General features: G+C 41.5%; 4 protein-coding genes across 5 annotated transcripts; 2 read left to right on the forward strand and 2 right to left on the reverse strand.

Moving 5' to 3' along the window:
* The first annotated feature begins 85 nt into the window (after window positions 1–85).
* Window positions 86–8194, forward strand: LOC117788264 (armadillo segment polarity protein). Of its 2 annotated transcripts, XM_034626978.1 has the most exons (7): window positions 104–119; window positions 1616–1675; window positions 3323–4962; window positions 5032–5232; window positions 5421–5693; window positions 6680–6776; window positions 7870–8194. In XM_034626978.1, the coding sequence occupies exons 2-7, from the start codon at window positions 1645–1647 to the stop codon at window positions 8106–8108; spliced, it is 2481 nt and encodes an 826-aa protein (XP_034482869.1). In that variant the 5' UTR covers window positions 104–119; window positions 1616–1644; the 3' UTR covers window positions 8109–8194. The 2 variants fall into 2 exon arrangements, with proteins under 2 accessions (XP_034482876.1, XP_034482869.1); XM_034626985.1 differs by lacking the exon at window positions 6680–6776 and having other exon boundaries at window positions 86–119; window positions 7870–8042.
* Window positions 8195–8621: 427 nt separating this feature from the next.
* Window positions 8622–9676, reverse strand: LOC117782697 (39S ribosomal protein L16, mitochondrial). The gene is made up of 3 exons (XM_034619728.1): window positions 9514–9676; window positions 9385–9450; window positions 8622–9321 (listed from the first exon to the last, which is right to left on the reverse strand). The coding sequence occupies exons 1-3, from the start codon at window positions 9560–9562 to the stop codon at window positions 8705–8707; spliced, it is 732 nt and encodes a 243-aa protein (XP_034475619.1). The 5' UTR covers window positions 9563–9676; the 3' UTR covers window positions 8622–8704.
* Window positions 9677–10058: 382 nt separating this feature from the next.
* LOC117788690 (histone-lysine N-methyltransferase trr) lies at window positions 10059–21229 on the forward strand. Its single transcript, XM_034627526.1, has 8 exons — window positions 10059–10928; window positions 11005–14126; window positions 14358–16580; window positions 17968–18441; window positions 18924–19519; window positions 19588–19717; window positions 19796–19978; window positions 20102–21229. Exons 1-8 carry the CDS (start codon window positions 10310–10312, stop codon window positions 20192–20194), a joined length of 7440 nt encoding a protein of 2479 aa, XP_034483417.1. The 5' UTR covers window positions 10059–10309; the 3' UTR covers window positions 20195–21229.
* On the reverse strand, window positions 21147–22241 carry LOC117783896 (COA8 family protein CG14806, mitochondrial). The gene is made up of 3 exons (XM_034621466.1): window positions 22092–22241; window positions 21756–22034; window positions 21147–21568 (listed from the first exon to the last, which is right to left on the reverse strand). The coding sequence occupies exons 1-3, from the start codon at window positions 22134–22136 to the stop codon at window positions 21347–21349; spliced, it is 546 nt and encodes a 181-aa protein (XP_034477357.1). The 5' UTR covers window positions 22137–22241; the 3' UTR covers window positions 21147–21346.
* Window positions 22242–22493: the final 252 nt, after the last annotated feature.

Raw genomic sequence — 22493 nt, forward strand, 5'->3', positions numbered from 1 at the left:
TTACAAGCTCAATACACACGAAAAATTTTCGCTGGAGAATTTGTTGTTAAATTCGTGTATTTAAGTGCGAAAAAATAAATAAAACCTGCTGTAAAGCAGATAAAATAATTATTGACTCGGTAAGTAATTCAATTTTTGTATTCTTACCACGTTAATTTTCTATTAAACTAAGTGAGAAAAAGTTGGCTTAATGTAAAACAAAAAGAAACTAACGTTAAAAGAAACGTAAGAAGAGCTGAGCAAGGTATGCAAGCCATGGAGCGGGGGTGTGGTAATTCCACACATACAACTAAAAATACTGTGTATTGCATACGAATATATGCCTGTGTGTTCAATATTAAATTGATCTGTTATAAACATAAACAATGCCAATAATTTAATTATTCTTGGTACTTTGAGTAGAGTTTTCACTTCGACTATCATATTATGAGCGCAAGGTGTTGTACTGGTAATATGATGGCACATAGATATATCTTCACACAATCATACTTAAGTTTTTACACATGTAGAGAATGTATGTAAGTATGCGTAGAATGGAGTTGCCAGCTTTCTGCGCAGCATAAAACTGAAGTACATACATAGATACATATGCACGTATGAATGCACAAATAGGTGCATGTGACATGCGTTTATATTCTTCTAAGTACGACTGTTTATAACATTGGTGGTAAAACTGTTGACGGAAATTGTTTCGGTGAATAATGTTTACTTTCATTATTGTTTGTCATTTTAGCATCTGGCAACACCGTCAGGCTGCATTGGAGTTTCTGACTCTCATGTACTTACACACATACATCCAAACATGAATGAACACAAATTTTCTATCTTTCTCGCTCCTTACTCTTGTTGCACTCACTATGTAGTAGACATGTATCTGTACGTGCAACGCGACGGCAACGTTCTCGTTTATTTCCAGTCACTTGTCTGTTTCGCTCGGTGCAGGTCGTATTTTGGCTGCGTTAGCCAAGGAACCAGTGCAAGAGAAAACTCTACTGCATACAAGTATTTTGTTTTTATTTTTTATTTTTGTGCACTAAAAATAACAGAAAACGGAAGTTTTGCATCACTTGTGTGATTTCAATTACTGAAGGTAATATAGAATTGTTACCCTATATACATACCTATGTACATATGTATACACTTTGCACAAACTTACAATCTAAAGTATTCTGCTGAACATATTTTGTTTTGCATAGCGATGGCTCGATGCGGAAATACTTGTTTGTATGTCATGTCATGTATGTATGTCAATATGTACATAATTGCTACAATACGGTGTGAGTAACGATTGCATTATCGAGTTACCTGCCCTCGCGGCTTAAGTAAGAGCAAATTTCTCATTTCTTTTTGTCGTCTTTTGAAATTCAACTCTGCAGTGTTTACTCACAACAAACAGTGTCAATGTTAATTTACATACATACTTACTTGCATACGTACATAGATAAATACTTTTAAATATGGCTGTGTACACGAAGAGATAGTATTTTGATTTGTTGGCTTTGGGATGGTGACCGTTAAATTGAAGACAGCTACAGCATAAGTGTTTGTTTTAAGAAAGGAAGTACATACGAATTTAATTTGAAAACTAAATATTTGTTTTTACATTCTCTTCTAGGTGTGGTGTAAAGCGCCTAAATCACCAAGATGAGTTACATGCCAGCACAGAATCGTACAAGTAAGTATACAACATAAATACTAAACGATAAGATGTTTTTTCTTCTTTTTTTTAATATCATGACTAACATTAGAACTAGATAGAAACTGATGTTTGCATTCATTAAAGTGAAGCTCTTTGCGTTCCTTCTCCAAAGAACAGTGCACCAGTTCATTTAACGAGTGGTGATGGGGGAGGGGCGGTGGGACAACACTGGCTCAAATGCGCTTCAATGCCCATCGACAAGCGATAATTTGCAGAGCGCACTTTCTGTAATCGATTACAAATCGTGTGGCTGGCTCCATTTTGCTACTGTGAAAGAATAACAATAACAACAACAACAACTGAATCTATCGTTCCTCATTGTTGTTGTTTATGTTCTTTTGTGTGCTTTTAAGCTGAAATGCATCATCCTCCTCCTTTCTCATCAGTCCTGTCCGTCCATCCCTGTCAAAGCTAGCTTGTTCATTTTGTTCTCCTCGTCCCCTTTGCTTTTCAACATTCTATGGTTCCTTGCAAGCTGTGCGCTTTGTAACGGCAGTTGCTTCATTTCCATTTCCAATCCTTTTATGAAGGGCGTGTGTTGTGTTGGGTGTGGAGTGGAGTGCGTGCACTCTCTTAATGTTCATGTTAATGTTAATCCCTCTATCCCACTCGCTCCTATTATTCAGCTGTTATACTTCGCTATGTCAATTGGCAGCACACTTTTAAACTTGTATTTTTACTGAAAATTTAATTTGAGCGTCGCAATGGCAGCAGCAGCATCTTTGACGGACTTGACGTTGTTTGATCCCGCTTGAGAATAGGGCACAAAGAGTTTAATCGATCAGGGATATGTTGATTCCCGGACTGGCAGCTTGCAGTCTTTGGTTGCGGCTGTGCATAAGCAGATGAACCGAGAACATGAAATGAGAAACAAAGCGAATCGCTGAGTAGGCATAATTAAGGCAAAGTGGCAAACAAAACGCCCAACGAAAAGTCTTTGGAGCTCGAGCTTGATTCCCGGCCAGCTACACACACACACACACACAGCTGGGAGCCACCCCTTGCAGGGCGTCGTTCGTCCTTCGACCTGGCATCGTTCGGTTCTCGCTGTTGGCTTTGATTGCTCGTTGAGACACATTGAGGCACATATGTACATATGCATGTATGTATGTATGTGGTATACTCGTACCAATGTGTATATGGCTTGGTGTGGCACATGTTTCCTTCATTTGAGGGGGAATCGTTTTTACAATATGCAAAAATGTCCTGCAGCGTTCAATCCGTCATGTTCCTATTTCAGTTTCTGTTTCTGTTTCTTCTTCGTCTGCTTCTGCTTCTGTTTCCGTTTCTGTTTCTGCTGTCATTTTGTCATTTTGCTGTCGTCGTGTCGCATTTCAAACGTCGCATTTGAGGCGGTTCTTTAATCCATTAGAGTCTTGCTTCCGTCTAATGTTCCTTTAATCCTGAAATGAGGAATACTCGACAAAAACAAAAATGAGGTGCAATAAAGAGCTGATAGATTGGTGAGAGGGACTTCTAATGGGATTGCATGGCTCAAGCTAACGAATGGGGGACAACAACAACAACAATGAGATGATTTCAATTTAAGAGTTTCGTTCGGAGCGAGGATTGAGAGTTAAGAATTGAGGTTTTAACCAAGTTTATGTTGCTTGTTGCTTGCAGTGTCCCATAACAATCAGTATAATCCGCCGGACTTGCCACCAATGGTGTCGGCCAAGGAGCAGACGCTGTTGTGGCAGCAGAACTCGTATATGGGCGACTCCGGCATCCACTCGGGCGCCGTTACCCAAGTGCCGTCGCTGTCCGGCAAGGAGGATGAGGAAATGGAGGGTGATCCGCTGATGTTCGATCTGGACACCGGGTTTCCGCAGAACTTTACACAGGATCAGGTGGATGATATGAATCAACAGCTAAGCCAGACCCGGTCGCAGCGCGTGCGCGCCGCCATGTTCCCGGAGACCCTCGAGGAGGGCATTGAGATACCATCAACACAATTTGATCCACAGCAGCCAACCGCTGTGCAGCGTCTATCGGAGCCATCACAGATGCTGAAGCATGCGGTGGTCAATTTGATCAACTATCAGGACGATGCTGAGCTGGCCACACGTGCCATTCCGGAGCTGATCAAGCTGCTCAACGATGAGGATCAGGTGGTCGTCTCCCAGGCAGCCATGATGGTACACCAGCTCTCCAAGAAGGAGGCCTCGCGCCACGCCATCATGAACAGTCCCCAGATGGTGGCCGCTTTGGTGCGCGCCATTTCGAATAGCAACGATCTGGAGAGCACCAAGGCCGCTGTGGGCACGCTCCACAATTTGTCGCATCATCGCCAGGGCCTGTTGGCCATCTTCAAGAGCGGCGGCATACCGGCTCTAGTGAAGCTGCTCTCCTCGCCCGTCGAGAGCGTGCTCTTCTATGCGATTACCACGCTCCACAATCTGCTGCTGCATCAGGATGGATCCAAGATGGCCGTGCGCTTAGCTGGTGGCCTCCAGAAGATGGTCACGCTGCTGCAGCGCAACAATGTCAAGTTCTTGGCCATTGTTACCGATTGCTTGCAAATCCTGGCCTATGGCAATCAAGAGAGCAAGCTCATCATTCTCGCCTCGGGCGGTCCCAATGAGCTGGTGCGCATCATGCGCTCCTATGATTACGAGAAGCTCTTGTGGACCACATCGCGTGTCCTCAAAGTTCTCTCAGTATGCTCCAGCAACAAGCCGGCGATTGTTGATGCCGGTGGCATGCAGGCTCTAGCCATGCATTTGGGCAATATGTCGCCACGTCTTGTCCAGAACTGCCTCTGGACATTGCGCAACCTGTCGGACGCGGCCACCAAGGTGGAGGGGCTTGAGGCGCTGCTCCAGTCGCTCGTGCAGGTGCTGGCCTCCACGGATGTCAATGTGGTCACCTGTGCCGCTGGCATACTCTCGAATTTGACATGCAACAATCAGCGCAACAAGGCGACTGTTTGCCAAGTGGGCGGCGTCGATGCCCTCGTTCGCACTATCATCAATGCCGGCGATCGCGAGGAGATTACCGAGCCGGCCGTGTGCGCTCTCCGTCACCTCACCTCGCGCCACGTCGACTCGGAGCTGGCCCAGAATGCAGTGCGTCTCAATTACGGCCTCTCCGTGATTGTAAAGCTCTTGCATCCACCATCCCGCTGGCCTCTAATCAAGGCTGTCATCGGGCTCATACGCAACTTGGCTCTCTGCCCGGCCAATCATGCCCCGCTGCGGGAACATGGCGCCATTCACCACCTGGTGCGTCTCTTGATGCGCGCATTCCAGGACACAGAACGCGTAAGTTGCCATTGACACACAGGACACCGGACATTAGACATGTGTAATCTCTATATATATTTGATACAGCAACGTTCTTCAATTGCCACTACTGGGTCACAGCAGCCATCTGCATATGCCGATGGTGTGCGAATGGAGGAGATCGTTGAGGGCACTGTCGGCGCCTTGCATATCCTTGCACGCGAATCGCACAATCGTGCTCTCATACGCCAACAATCGGTCATTCCGATCTTTGTGCGTTTGCTCTTCAACGAAATCGAGAACATACAGGTGAGTGTTGTGAAAGGGAAAGTGTTGTCAAGGGAAAAGTATACAATAACGGTATGCTGATGGAATAAAATGGAAAAACCTCAGACCTAAAAAAGCCAGGAATTCCTGCATTAAATATAGCTGGTAGAGAAGCTATAGCAATAAAGGATCACTTATAATACGATTCCTTCCTCGATTTCGCATTGCAGCGTGTCGCAGCCGGCGTGCTTTGTGAGTTGGCCGCCGATAAGGAGGGCGCCGAGATTATTGAACAGGAAGGGGCCACCGGGCCGCTCACAGATCTGCTGCATTCGCGCAACGAGGGCGTGGCAACTTACGCAGCAGCTGTGCTGTTCCGCATGAGCGAGGACAAGCCGCAGGACTACAAGAAGCGACTCTCCATCGAGCTGACCAACTCGCTGTTGCGCGAGGAGAACAACATCTGGGCCAACGCTGACCTGGGCATGGGTCCCGACTTACAGGTGTGTAATATAGATATAAAGATGATTCTTTGATTCATGTATATACATATGAAACTATATATTTCATTTTAATTTGCCCTTTCAATTAATCCTCGAGTTTGTACATACGAAATTGTAGCTATATATGAAACTATTTAAAGCATAGTTACTTATTATATTGTATATATTGTATTACAAAATACAAAATTACCAATTTATAATCTACAATTATTGCAATTGACATTACCTATTATATTGTATATATTGTATTGCAAAATTATCATCTTAATTAATTGTTTTGTATTTCGAAAGTCGATCATTTTAAATGTTATTTTTAAGTAGAAATTGCAAGCATTTGGCACGTAGATGGTTATCGATTATAAATTGCAATAATCGAATTATAAATTACTTAAATCTCGATAACCGGAGAGAGTGAGAGAGAGATAGAAAGATAGATAGAAAATTGTTGCCATGTTCATTCTTATTCTTAATTAATTATATGTATATTTACAAATCTATGTTTTCGTTTAATGTTGTTTAACTAATTAATGATTAGTTTTGATTTTGTTATTAATTTCGATTTTGATTTATTTTGTTTCTTTTTCTTTCATTATGTTTTCTTTGTGTGCAAAATCGAACAAACCAATCACCAAAATGTCTCACACAACAACAACAAACACCGACGCACAAATATCGACACATAACAACAAACACCAACATCTCCTTCCTACTGCATACCCGAATATCGAATATCCTTTCTTTAAAAATACGCAACACAAAAACTCGTGTTCTGTGTATGTGTATCTCTTCTATCCTAACAACTTTTCACTTCTGATCCATTCCAAAAAATAATAATAATAATAAAATCACGACACCAATCAACCCACTATTCAATCACATACACATACACCTACACCACACACCACACACATACACAATCGAACACTCACCAACTGACATCACGAATACAAACACGAAAACGAACACGTACACGTACACGATCACAGGATATGCTTGGACCCGAAGAAGCATATGAGGGCCTTTACGGACAAGGTCCGCCCAGTGTGCACAGTTCGCACGGAGGTCGCGCATTCCATCAGCAAGGTATGTATGCTTGGTTCACCCTGTACCTGTACGAGTGTAAGGATCTACAACCAAAAGCAACTTCCCCCAACTTCCCCTCATAATATTATGCCAGTATATAAATGTGTGTGCTTGTTCCACCTGTGACAGTGGAGAGAAGAATATTGTCATACTTTCTGGGTTTACATAAAAATTAATTGTAATCACCACCACAACACAGCACCCCCTGTAACTCACAGCCCTGGTTTCCTTTGCCGTTATCAGTATAACTAATTACTCATTCGATTCAATCGGTATCTAATTATTCTATAACTTAAGTCTCTGCTCGATACCCCAACCTTGCACCACATCTCTTCTCCATTTTGCTACTGTGTGCTAAGGTGACTGTCGATGGACAACGAATACTGCATGTAACGTGTGTCCCCATAAAATGTTGAAAAAGAGTACTATATTTATTGATCATTTCCTTTCCTTACCAAAGCCATGTTTCGAATTCTTTAATCCTGTACAACAAAATACATTAATTTCAAAATATTATTTAAAATCGATTTGAATGGGATTCCAATGTTATTCATTAAACTAATTTATTACGATTATTAAGGGTGTTAGTTTTTAAAGTGAAAGATCTTTCTTTTACGGGACAATAGATTGGAAAACTTCCTTGTTCCATTTTCACTGCATACTATACAGATACATACAAAACGATACAGTTCGAGTCTCCCCAAATTTATTTTTCTATCTTATGTCTTATTACCCAATATTGTTAAGTTTGTATTCTTTAAATTATAATACAATATTTCATTAAGTATATTTTTATTAATTCGTTATGTTAATACATATTATGTTCAGTTTATTTTAGCATGTTTCCTCAATAATCTGTAGATCATAGTCGAATCCATATACTTGTTATTGAAAGCATGTGCTGAAAAACTATCCTCAAGAAGCAGAGATTATTGTTACTGTTAATCTGATAACAAATTATGTGTGTTCCATTATGTATTACTATAAATTTACATAGTAATAGATATTGTATAATATTATTATATAAGTCAACTGTTGCCACAACATGTTGTAGCAATTTGATTAATGGATTTACTCATTCTTCATTGGACAGGATATGATACTCTACCAATAGATTCAATGCAAGGTCTCGAAATCAGCAGTCCAGTAGGAGGTGGTGCTGGTGCTGCTGGCAATGCGGCACCACCGGGTGGGGCACCCACATCGCCCTACTCCATGGACATGGATGTCGGCGAGATTGATGCTGGCGCTTTGAACTTTGACTTGGATGCCATGCCGACACCACCCAATGACAACAATAACTTGGCTGCCTGGTACGATACCGACTGTTAAGCACAGATGACAAACAATTTTTAGTGTATATGGAAAATTAAACAAATGTTTGCAATAGAATCATAAACATAAACTTACAGAAAAAACGCTTTGTTTATTTCTTTTCTAAAATGTAAAACTTATTCAGCATGGATATCCAAGATATTTGTATGAAACCGAGTCACTGGAAATCGTATATGACTGTGGGAAAATTGTGGGTATTGGAATTGGAATTCCATTGCTAAAGTGATGGAGTCCCAAGTTAATACGACAGCTTAAGGCGGCTTAAATGAAATGGTTTTGGTTGGTGTTTCATATAAGAAGCTATTTAGCGAAGCTTGTCCTTTAACCCTGGCTGCGATATGCGATGTTTGATATAGGAACATATTAATCACACAGTTACATAGGGAGCAGCTTTAAATACTAAAAAGACAGGGTAATTCAAAAAAATTCTGTTTAAATTGGGTTAAGCTGCCTTATAAACTTGGAGTAAATGCTATCGAGTCTACAAATATTAAAAAATCAAGGCATATGTTTTACAGGTCATAACAGGATTAAGAACATCCGTTCATTTATTAAAACAATAACTAAGTTAAACAAAATTATACGCCAATGATCTATAAATGCTTGCCGAACCATTTGTGATCCACGGGCGATAGCCATCTGTGACAACCATTTAGATTATTCTGTATAACGTATTTGATGGTGAAGGGATTTTGATTTTCACGCGCTTGACGTTCCTCTGCGTCCTTCATATCGTCGAGCATTTGCTGGGAGACAACAGTTGCCTGGAATGGCAGCTGATTGGCCACTTGTTGGAGGAATCCTTTGCATTCGATGAATTCGCATTTGCCAGCAATTTCAACAATTACACGACCTGCTTTTATCGGTGTGACATAATGATCGATAGCGCCCTTGCCGCCACCCATGCGCTGTCCCTGTCCCTTCTTGGTTATCGGTTGCCATGGTGCGGGTACACGCCAGGTAGCGAACATTGTGTTCACATTCATCTTCCGGCCAATAGTCAGACGCATCATTTCGTAGTGGCCCCAACGCAAACGGCCACCGCCGGTCGCAATAATCGCATATTGTTTGTGCAGCAGCTGATTGTGAACGAGCTCCGGACCACGCATATAACGGAGACGCTTCTGCATTTTGGGCGGTCGCAGATTGGGCGGGTGCTGTGGCATACGCTCCATGATGCGCAGCTTGGGCCGTTCCACTTTCTCAATATCTGTAAATTCGAATGCACTTTTTGATTGCTTGCTCAATGTGATTTGATTTAATTAATGCTTACTTTCATATTTGATTGGCGGAGGAAAATACTTCAGGCCGGCTACACAATTGTAATTCACATTGGCACCTACGAATTGAATGATATTGTATAAAATATTTATGTAATGTTTGAATATAATAATCAACTTACATATTAGGCTCTTTTTAGCTAGCTGCGTGACCGTTTTTAGGCACCACATGTTGTTTTAATTACTTACTATTTATACTAATAGAGTACACCGATCCATGTATTTTTGGTCTGGTGCTGGTTGCATCAGCGCAGCGTTGCCAGACTGCAAACTGGCCCATTGAATATTGCCTATCCAATGCGAAGCAGTTTGAATTAAATTATTTTTGGTGATAAGTTAATTTTGGACAACTTAGCAATTAAGAAAACGGGTATAAATAATTTGAAACATTCATTAATTATTTTATTTCGATTAGTATATTTTTTCTTGTATACTTGTGGATACACTGTTTTAGTTTTAATATCGATAACGTACTCATTGAAAGAATCCGATATACAAGAATGCATCGTTTGAGTCGAATAAAATATATTTGTATTTATTTATTCCAAAGAAAAGCAAAAACGTATTTATGGACAAATTTGTTTGATAAATTATATATATATATCAATACTGAACTGCCTATGACAAATTGTATAGGCATTTGTTGGTGAAGTGGAAACTCCGTGTTTTAGTGTGGGTGTGTGTACTTGTTGTTATCGAAAAATGCAACGCTGCCAAAGTGTGGTATTTTTCTTCATATATTATCACTGGTTAAAGTTTAGGATACACTGCTGCATACACGAAAATAATTTTTGTCTAAATAGTGTATGTTTTGAAACATTCTCTATATGTACATACAAATAAAACGAAATCTATATCTAAGTGCATTGCGCATCAATTGCTAGCGATTAAATGTGTTTAGCCGTTTAGTTTGTTGTTATGAATATATCGAAAGTGACACCATCGCTTGCTGCTGCGGCTGCTGCCGCCGAAAAAGCGAAACCCGAACGTGTAACATCTGCAAGCGCAGCACTCAATTTTAATACAATATCGATACAAAAGCGCAGCAGCGTCGACGACAACGATGATCCAAATCGAAAGAAACTAAAACGGGACATTGTTATATGCACGCCCACGACCAGTTTACCCGCCAAACAACGTGCAGCAACAGCTACAGTTACAGCTACAGCTACGGCAACAACGACAACGACACCAGCAGCAGCAAAAACAACAACAACTACAGCAACGGCAATAGCAACAACAATCGCATCCTCAACAGCCACAACAAATACAGCGGCTGCAGCAACAAAATCAACAACAGACGATCCACAACAACAGCAAGCGACAACAACAGCAACAAACATCTTAACAACCAACTCCAATCTCAGTGGCAATTTTGTCACGCACTCGAATGCCAAGCCAGAAACTGCTCTTGATGTCTGCTGGGAGCAACGTGATGACCAAATTATTGTTTGTGAAATGAGTGCCCTTAAGCCCGATGATACGTCCGCCACCAGCAGCAGCAGCACAACCAATAACAACACTAGCCAAAAGCAAAGTAAGTTTATACAGTTTTTTAGGCTTTCAAACCATAAATTACATATACGTATGTATGTTATATATTTTGTGTACAGGTTTTGTCAGCTTTACCAAAAAAGATTCAGCCTTATCATCGGCATCCTCATCATCGTCCATTGCCTCCATAATATCAATTGAGCCAAGCTCGGAGCAGCACAACAACAGCGAACAGCAACAGAGCAAGGTAATTGCTGTCGAGGAGCCCGATTATGTGTTGCTGCCAGCAACAACAACGGCCGAGCTGAAGTCTGCACTGCAGCACGATGCCACACAAGTCACAAACAACAGCAGCATCAGCAGCAGCACCACCAGTAACAACAGTAGCAGCAGCAATCATGTTGCCAGCAGCAGCAGCAGCAACATAACAACAGGGACAACAACACAAAAGGCAACACCAGCAACGTTACAGTCACAGGGCAACTACAACATGTTCAATAGCGGCACAGCAACAGCAACAACAACGCTATTAAATCGCGTCAATTTGCATACCAAACTTAAGGGACAACAATTGGTGGTTAATGCCAAGAAATTGTCCGAAGTGACACAGACAACGGCCAAGGTGTCCATTGGCAATAAGACGATATCGGTGCCGTTGTTGAAACCGCTGGCCAGCACGCAGATATTGCAGACGGGTCAGCTACTGAGTGCTAGTGGTGCAACAACCACAGCTGGTGGTGCCACAATTGTTGAGAGTAAACAGCTGCAGGGTGCGCAAGTGACGACAACAACAACAACATCGGCAACAAGCACACAGCAGCAGCAGCAACAACAGCAGCAACATTTGAACCTCACCAGGCTGTTGAAGGGAACACGCAAGAATCCAACAACAATTGTCTCATTTGCCGGCGTGCAAATTAAACCTGCCAATACCAAAATTGTAACCGCCAAAGTGGTTAGCAAAAAGATGTCACTGCAATTTCAGCAGCAACAACAGCAACTTCAGTTGCAGCTGCAGCAGCAACAGCAACCGACCACGGGCAGCATTGTGACAATAACGCCAACAAATGCAAATCAAACGTTTACCATGGTACAACAACAACAACAACAACAGCAGCAGCAGCAACAACAACAGTCTGATAAGCAGCTTGATAGTGAGCAAACAGATCAGGCCGAATCTACAACTGTTGCTGGCCGTTTGACAGCAGTTGCCCAGCAGCAGCAGCAACAACAGCCTAAAACAATTACCTACACTGAGAATATACAAAAGATATTGTTAAACAAAAGTAAATCTCTAGATGGCAGCGATACGAATGAAATTGGCAAAATTAATAATGTTGTCATCAAGACACTCGACAACAATCAATTGCACTGTGCGCCCAGCATCAATATATTCAAACAGCAGCAGCAAACAGGTGCGACAAATGCAACAAATGTCACATCAATTAGTGAACTGACAACGGGCGATGCTTTGGCCAAATCAACAACTGGTGCCACAATTTGTACGCGTCCGATTATCTCTATACAGAAGAACATCTCGTTGGTGGTGTCTAAGACGACGATTGCACAGCAGAAGCCCAAAATGATAACAACATCGGCAAATAGCACAGCAATACAAATGCAACATTCGTTCAATCAACAACAGGATGCGGATAACATAAACAAGCTACAATTAAAGGTCAAGCTGAATGAAACCAAATCCGATTGCAGCGACAACGAACCCAAAAGCAAGCTGAGGCCAACAGAGCTGTTGCTGGTAAAGCAAGCAACAATTGTCGATGGCAATAAGCTGGAGTTGCCGGCGGAACAAACGCAAACGCAAATGAACGAGGAGCTGGTCACAGAGAAACGTCTAGCGACACCAAGTCGTGTCGATGACTCCAACAATGCGCTGCTTAAGCAGTTGCTGCAGAACAGCAGTAGCAGCAGCAGCAACAGTAACAGCAATAGCAACCACAATCTGCAACAGATTTCTATTACATCGGCGCCTCTGTCGGCACGCAAAGTGATCAATGTGCGTGCACCAAGCATGGGATTGGTTAGTTCGCTGGAGGCGCAATTGGCACGCCCAGTTATACCGCCTGTGCCGGCGGCTGTAAGCAGCAGCAACAGCAGCAGCACTAGTTGCAATACGACAACAACAACAACTGCTACAATGGTGGCGATTAGTCAAACTCCCACAGCAACAGTTGCAACAACAGCCACGCCAAGTGAGCCACAACAGCAACAACAGGAGGCCGCAGCAGCAACACTTGCAACAACAACAGCAGCAGCAGCGGTTGCTGTCACACCAGTTGCAGCCGTAGCAGTGCCAGCAACAGCCGCAGCCGTAGTAACAACAACACCACCAGCAGCATCAGCAGCTAAGACAACAACAACAACAACAACAAACATGCCACAGACAACGCAACAAGTTAAACAATCTGTGCAAATTGTCTCCAAGGAAACATCATTTATATCAACGCCAGTGGCAGCATCCGCTGTGCCAGCAACTGTTGCTGCTGCTGTCATGCCAACAGTAGTCAGCAAATTGCCCACATTAATTGTGGAATCGAATGTCAAAACAGAGCCACTGCCGCCACCGCCGTCTTATGAACTAAGCACCGCTAATGTATCAAACGTAACCATCTCCATAACCACCAAACCCAGCAAGGATCAGGTAAAGCTGACCAAACTGGAGCCACTGGATGAAGCAACAGTGGCACAATGCGAGCCAGAGAAACAGTTGTCACAACAGCAACAACATGCAACGCACCACGAAAGCTGGAAATTGCAAGAAAATGAGGTACAAAAACGCAAGTTGCCAATGCAACTGCAACAACAGCAGCAGCAACAACAACAACTACAACAACAGCAGCAACATCAACAGCAGCAACATCAACAGCAACATCAGCTGCCGCACCAACAACAATTGGAGGAGAAACCTTTGTTGGAACTTAAAAGCGATATTGCTTTGGTTGGCACTAACAGCAATAGCAACATAAATAGCAACAGCAACAATGTGGGCCATGAGATGTTGCCAATGATGAAGGCGTCACCGGCAAATGTTGCTGTTGCCGGCTATGAAAAGTTACAGCTGATAACAACAAGCGTTGGTGCAAGCTATGCCAAAAAGTCAGCGCCGGCAGCAACAGCGGAGCTGCAGCAGCAGCAACAACATCAACAGCAACAACATCATCAGCAGCAGCTACAACATCAACAACAACAGCAGCAGCAACACTTGCCACAGCAGCAACACTTGCAACAGCAACAACACTTGCCACAGCAGCAGCAGCACTTGCAACAGCAGCAACACTTGCAGCAGTTACAGATGCAACAACAGCAGCAACAGCATTTGCAGCTGCAACAACAACAACAACAGCAGCAGCAGCAGCTACAGTTACATCAGCAGCAACACATGCAACAGCACCAACACCTGCAACATCAGCAGCTGCAGCTACACCAGCAGCAGCAGCAACAACAACAACAACAATTGCAGGCACCCACAACAACAGCTGGTGCTATTCCTGAACCAAAAGTTGTGGAACAACGCAAGCGTCGCAAACGTGAGGTACAAAAGCCGCGTCGCAGCAATGCAAATGCAGCTGGGACAGCTGCAGCAGCAGCAGCAGCGAATAGCATCAAGGAGCTAACTGGATCATTGCCAGCGGGTGCTGTGGTTCAATTGGCAACAATGTCCAACAATGCAGCGATGGGCGGACAAATGGCAACGAGCGGACATTTGGCAACAACGGGCAGTCCTAATATGACTTCAGGCTCTCCCATGTTAAAGAAGCGAGTGCGCAAGTTCTCCAAAGTGGAGGAGGATCACGATGCATTTACCGAGAAGCTAATGACGCACATACGTCAAATGCAACCGTTACAGGTGCTTGAGCCGTTGCTCAATCGCAACGCCTTGATTGGTCACGGCAACAACAGCAACAGCGGCAGCAGCAGCAATCTACCTGGCGGTGGCAAACTAAAAGCCATTTCACGTGCCCTGCAACTGCAGCGACAACTGGATGAGAGTAGTGCTGGTGGTGGTGCAGCTGGAGCGGCTGTGGATTGTGATCAGCTGCTGGGACGCTTTGGCAATTTGCGACATCCGAGCATCAAGTCGTTGTACGACAGCGAACGATTTGGTGGCAGCGGTGAGGCAACAACAACAGCACTGTCAACCAGTGGTGCAACCAGTGGTGGTGGTGGTGCTAGTAGTGGGGCAACGCTCTCCTCCATACAGAACGATTTCTATGATCAGGAATTCTCTACGCACATACAACGCAATTCACGTGAACGTTTGCAGCGTTTGATTAGTGCAGTGCGGGATTGCAATATGGAGACCACAGAGCTGGTGGAGAGTCATCAACAGCAGCAGCAGCAGCAGCAACTGTTGCAGCAACAACAACAACAACAACAGCAGCAGCAGCAACGCTTGGATGGTCCATTGGCCTGGTCACGTCTGAGTCGCTATCCTGGTCTTGTGCTGCTCAACAGCAACAGCAACCAACGCAGCGCACCTGGACGCATGTCGCCGGTGGCATTGGCCATGGATGCGTCCAGTATGCGTCTGCCAGTATCGCCCATATTGCGCAGTTGTGGCGAGGAGTTGCGCAAGGCTCAACAGCTTGAAATGGGCAACAATAACAACAACAACATCAACAACAACAATAGCACTAGCAACAACAATAATAACAATTATCAACAGAAGAACCAAAATGTGATACTCTCGCTGCACACATCGGCAACGGATAATATTGCCGGCGTGTTGCGAGATTTGGCAAATCTGTTGCATTTGACGCCCGCATTAACCTGTAAACTAATCGATGCCTCCACATTGGATAAAATCGATAAGGAGCAGGGTGAGCCAGCTGAACCAGGTGCAGGTGAGCAAGGATCAACTGCTGGCCAGGCTCAGGGACAGGGACAGGGGCAGCTGCCAACAGCAGTGACAAGTCATGGCAATCTGCGTAAAATACTCACCGGACAGCGTAAACTGTGTCGATGTTGTGGCAGCGCCATTGCCGCCTTTGGTCTGCGTGTGCCGCCCCAGAATGTGCCCGAGGAGACATTGTCGCCGACGCTGGCAATGTTGCAATCGCTATTACCACGCAAAACGCCACCGCCTGCATTCATTTACTTTTGCAATCGCAGCTGTTTTGCCCAATACAAATGGCGTGGCAAGGATGAGCCAGCTGGCGAGGATGTAGCTGCCGCTAATCAACTACAGCAACAGCAGTCGCAGCCGCTGGCAAGAACAACAACCACCACCAGCGATTTATCCAGCTGTTCAACGCCGCCAATTGTCAAGCTAGAGCCAGAAGATGTTGACATGGAACAATCACAGCAACAACAGCAGACCAGCAACAATAATAGCAACAGCAACAGCAGCGAATTGACAAGTACATCGCAAACATCATCATCACAGCAGCAACAGCAACAACAACAACAACAGCAGCAGCCAGTGCAGCGCAAGTGCATCATTAAATGCTTCAGCGCAGATTGCTTTGCCTCCGATTCCACATCGTCTGCATTGCGGCATGCCATCAAAACGGAGAACGGTGAACCGCTAGCAGCGAACAATACCGTCTGGGAAACGGAACACAGTGGCGCAGCGGAACCTCTGGAGGATTCACGTCAATGTGTCTTCTGCAATCAACGCGGCGACGGTTTGGCGGATGGACCATCGCGTCTCCTCAACTTTGATGTGGACAAATGGGTAAGTTCAGAACTGAACTCAATAGTTCAATTTTACAATCATAACTTTCTATTAAAAAAACGTAAGACAGTATTCAGACACTTTATCTTTTAAGAAATTTCCAAATAAAATATGTTTTCAAGCTGAATGAGTTGAAATCTAGAGTCGAACTTTTAATAATAACATTAAAAACACCTTCTTTCAACAATAGTTTCCACATATATTAGGGAACGTAATTTGTAAGTTATATTATGAAAATAACATAGAATTATTGAATGTTTTTTAGAATTGACAATGATTGATTTGGAGTGATTTTATAAAAATCTGACTGTAATCATTATATTTCGGGGAATCAAACCGAAACAAATATAGGTTACGGTTTCGGTTCCGGTACGTCCCGAAATAACTATTTCGGTAAAAGTTTAAATTTCGGTTGTTTTTTCGGTTCCAGTATCAGTACCGGTACGTAACGGTACAACAAACGAATTTTGAAACATTTTAAAAATTATAAGATGTCGTTTTATAATAAATATGACATCAAAATAAACAGAATTTTTGAACGAATTTAAACATTTTTAAATGCGAAATGTATTTAGAGGCCAAATCATGATTAAAATGACATTCCGCTTGAAAATCGGCTCAGTTTTGATCAAGTTATGACAGTTTGAAGTTGGTCAGACTGCGGATTTAGCCACTTAACAAGTCAAAACTTTTGTTCAATATCACATGACTTAATAAAAAAAAAATGAAAGGTCTCAGAATCAAGTTTAAAGTGATTTTTTATTACTGATTACGATACAAGGAGTTGATTAAATTAAAAACTTGATATTTAAAATTTTGAATTTTCGAAATTTCAAATGGGGAACCCCTAGCATCGAAATCAATATCTAGTAGAATCTAGACGAAAATATTTTTTTTTAAGAATTAAATAAAATTTAAATGCAGAATGAATTAAAATGCCGAATAATGATTAAAAATACATTCCGCTTGAAAATCGGCTCAGTTTTGACCAAGTTATGACAGTTTGAAGTTGGTCAGACTGCGGATTTAGCCACTTTACCGGTTCCGTTCTTATTCCCTGTTATATTTGATGACAAAAATAAATATCACGTAATGATTATTTATATTTTGTATTTTAATTTTTGTATTTAACAATTTCTCAACATTGTTGCATGTACTAATAAAAAGAATTAAAATTAAGTGAATTAAAAGTTATTCATTGACGATATTTGTTATTAGAAAAGTTGTATATTTCTTAAAAAAATATACAAATATATCACTGGCGCAAGTTGATATCGAGTCTTGATCTTTTCCTGTACGCCAGGTTCTATAAACAATATGTGCAGATACTTTCAAATGTGTTATATTGGAAAAAAAAATATTTATCTTTATATTCTTGTTATTGCAGGTTCATCTGAACTGTGCCTTATGGTCGAACGATGTCTACGAGACGGTGTCGGGTGCACTTATGAATTTCCAGACAGCGCTGCAATCGGGATTGAATCAGGCGTGCAGTGCGTGCCATCAGCTGGGTGCCACCATCAAGTGCTTTAAGTCGCGTTGCAGCAATCTCTATCATCTGCCGTGCGCCATTAAGGAGGAGTGCGTCTTTTATAAGAACAAATCGGTGCATTGCAGTGCACATGCAGCGACTAATTCCACGGGCGTCACTGAAAATGAGCTCAGCTCGTTTGTTGTCCATCGTCGGGTGTTTGTCGATCGCGATGAGAATCGTCAGGTGGCCACAGTGATGCATTATTCGGAGCTCAGCAATTTGCTGCGAGTGGGCAACATGACGTTCCTCAATGTTGGCCAACTCTTGCCGCATCAGCTGGAGGCATTCCATACGCCTCATTATATCTATCCCATTGGTTACAAGGTGGTAAGTATCTACAGATTGCTCTAGATATCCTTGCAGAGGATTTAACTTTTTGTTACGTAATATAATCAACAATGTTTTCTTGAGATATTTCAATCAATTTCACAGATTGTTTATATCAAGGCTGCAAAACGGTTCTGAACCGGTTCGGTTCGGGTTCTTAAGTAACCTGAACCGAACCCTTCAAACTATTTACTTTTGCTAAACCGAACCTTAACCGAACCGCTTTCTAAAATAAAAGGTTCGGTTCGATAAAAAAAATTAATTACATAAATTTTATGTTTATCTAATCTTACGCAATTATTTGAGACTTCGGATTAAAATAAGTCATATTTAAATCTTCATATAAATTGGTTTATATAGTTATCTGTTACACATTTTAAGTAATCAGTCAAAAATTGAATACAGTGATGTAAATGTATCAAATACCTTTTTATCTTGTTTTCACATACACTTACTCATGGATATACTTTTACCTTCCTTAGAGCCGTTATTACTGGTGCGTTAAGCAGCCAAACAGACGCTGTCGTTATGTTTGTAGCATTGCGGAGGTTGGCTGTCGTCCAGAGTTTCGCATCCAGGTGCACGATGCCGGCGATAAGGAGCCGGATCGTGAGTTTCGTGATAGCACACCATCGGCTGTTTGGCAACAGATATTGCAGCCGATTCAGCGGATGCGTAAGGTTTACAAGTGGCTGCAACTCTTTCCGCAACACATCAGTGGCGAGGATCTGTTTGGTCTGACGGAGCCGGCAATTGTGCGCATCTTAGAGAGTTTGCCGGGCATTGAGACACTCACCGATTATCGTTTCAAATATGGACGCAATCCCCTGCTGGAATTCCCGCTGGCCATCAATCCATCGGGTGCTGCACGCACTGAGCCAAAGCAGCGACAACTTCTTGTGTGGCGCAAACCGCACACGCAACGTACCGCCGGCAGTTGCAGCACACAGCGTATGGCCAATTCGGCGTCAATTGCCGGTGAGGTGGCGTGCCCGTATAGCAAACAGTTTGTCCACTCAAAGAGTTCGCAATACAAAAAGATGAAGCAGGAATGGCGCAACAACGTCTACCTGGCACGGTATGAACTTAATCTTAATTCCAAAATCGATATCTTTCTATATACCTTCACCTACTTCTTTTGTATAGCTCCAAAATTCAGGGATTGGGCTTGTATGCGGCACGTGATATTGAGAAGCACACGATGATTATTGAGTATATTGGCGAGGTAATACGCACGGAGGTGTCTGAGATACGTGAAAAGCAATACGAATCTAAGGTGAGTAGCGATTCAACATTATATATAGTATATGCATATTCGATATACTTATACAATAAATGTCTATCTTCTCTGTAGAATCGTGGTATTTATATGTTCCGCTTGGATGAGGATCGCGTTGTTGATGCAACGCTAAGCGGTGGCCTGGCACGTTACATTAATCACTCCTGCAATCCCAATTGTGTGACGGAAATTGTTGAGGTTGATCGGGATGTACGCATCATTATATTTGCCAAGCGTAAAATCTATCGAGGCGAAGAGGTATGTATATTTATCTTCTCAAAATGTATAAACATTGTGATTTGATTGCAAAAACAATAGTTTTTGAATTTTTAAATAAGATTACATTATTTGTATTAAATGAACTATTGTTTTCCTTTTAAGCTCTCATATGACTACAAGTTTGATATTGAGGATGATGCCCATAAAATACCCTGCGCATGTGGTGCACCCAATTGTCGAAAATGGATGAACTAAATACGACCAGTAAACGCATCTGCATCAGCATCTACATCCTCATCAGCAAAATTACACAGCAGCAGGAAAATCACAACAATCAGGACCAGTTCACATTGATGTGACACCCAGTGAACAGACGAATTGTTGTTATTCATCATTTAAAATTGTTGTAACAAGTCACATTATCATCAAAGTAGCATATTCTCTTTAAGAAGTATATATATGTACATATATTTATTATATCTATATGCATATACATACATCTAATAATATGTATGTATATTTATACACATATATATGTATCTATATCCAATATCTATATGCACGAGTTGAAATGGCATATAATCATGTAAGTTATCTGTATGTACCCACGAATGCGCCCCTCTCGTGCATATATTGTAGCTAATTTGTATCCTATTATTGCTCATAAGCCAAAAGTGTTTTGTAGTATAAATTAAACAAAAAAAAAAAAAACAAAAAAAACAAACTAAAGCAAAGAAAAAAAAATTTATGAAACTTGATGCATAAAATATTTATAGATAAAACTTAAGCATGTATTTTATGTTACTTGATGATCCATTCGTGTTTGTATGTACATTTTTCTAACCGAAACCTAGACCCCAAACATAATCTTCACATTTAAATTGGACGCAGAGCGAGAGAGAGCTAGAATTAGAGCAGACCTGGGTGTGCCTTCGTTTTTTATTTTTATTATAATTTTTTTGTCTTTAGTTATTACGAGACTGTATAGGAAGAATAATATTAATGAAAATTAAAAGAAAATTAAAAAGAAACAGAAAAAACAAAAACAATCTCTTCCCAGATGGTGTAGTAATTTATTTATGTACATCCAAATTGAATGTATTTTTTTACTTAATTTCATCACTATTTTTTAATATACAATTATCAATCAAGTGTATCTATAACTGTTAAGTACATGTAAACACTTTAAACCTTACAAAAGAATATGTTTTTTTTTACAATTGATTTGCGTTTATTACGATACATCCATCATTTGTTTGCTAGATAAACAATTTAACTAAATTTCAACAATTTTTTGTTTGTTTCTTTCTTTTCATAATGTATGTACACTTAATTGTGTGTGCTTTGTAGTTAATAGCATATGTGCGTATACTATGATTGTATACATGTATGTTAATGTATCTGGATCTATTGCTTCGTCTTTCTTCTGAATCGGTTTAAGGAGCTTTGCACATTCACAGCGAACGCTAACGTCAACATGTCAAAATTTTTCAGATACCATGAAATGTTGTACATCATATGCATGCGTCGATTTTTATCTAAAAACGATTTATAAAACACACTCATTTGATCGGCCGTTATTTCGTCGGATCCACTCAATTTGTGTAGACGGACGAAGTCTTCTTTTTCCTGCAGATGAAGAAAATAAACAAATTTCATGTACACATACGTCTACAGTTTTCTATTTGTCATGAATAGAAATGAGAGGGTACTATGTCCGTAGAATGACGAGGAGCGTGAGAGAGAGAGAGAACCTCTTGCCAACAAGTGTTAGAAATACTTCAACGATACGAAACGCACACACACAGATACGAACCTCATAAAATCGTTTGTTATGCTTTGTCCAGAAATCCATATTCCATTTTTCGACATCAATGCGTAACAGTCGCAATTTTTTGGCCATCTCTGTTTCATTCTCATCATAATGTCGAATATACGGTCGCAGATTGGACTTGACATCCGGGGGACCAATGTAATCGCTATTCACCGATTCCGGATTTGGCGGTTGTGTAAGACCGACGTACACAGGACTTTTTTTAGGCCGCGCCTGTGTTTTAGTTGGTGTTTGTTCTGTTGCATAGCGTCGCTGCCAATGCTGGATATAACAAAAACTCAATTAGTTTTACCAACATTTTTTGTTTACAGTACTCACTTTTATTAAACTATCTAATTTACGAGGCGGTAAACTCTTATTCATTTTTATTTGTTTGTTTGTGTATTTATCATGTGCACTACAGTTGTATCGAATCGTTCAGATTTAGTTCGATTACACCATGACCATTTTTAGCTCCGAATGGTCGACTGCTTGTGGCGGTCGGTCGATACATAAATTTGTATAATTGACAGAAATCGATATTTGTATAATATAAATAATAAATTCTGTTCGCCTGGTACATTAATTTCAAATTGTCAACATCAATTGAGTTGATTGATAATTAACTGTATTAAAAATATAACTTTTGTGAAAATGAGTTTCAAGCCGAGCAAATATTTTAAAACAATCTTAAAGCTGTTCAGATGAAATTAACCTATAAATTCAGTCAGCAAAAACAGT

Source organism: Drosophila innubila, chromosome X, assembly GCF_004354385.1.
Source record: "Drosophila innubila isolate TH190305 chromosome X, UK_Dinn_1.0, whole genome shotgun sequence".
Lineage (NCBI taxonomy): Eukaryota > Metazoa > Arthropoda > Insecta > Diptera > Drosophilidae > Drosophila > Drosophila innubila.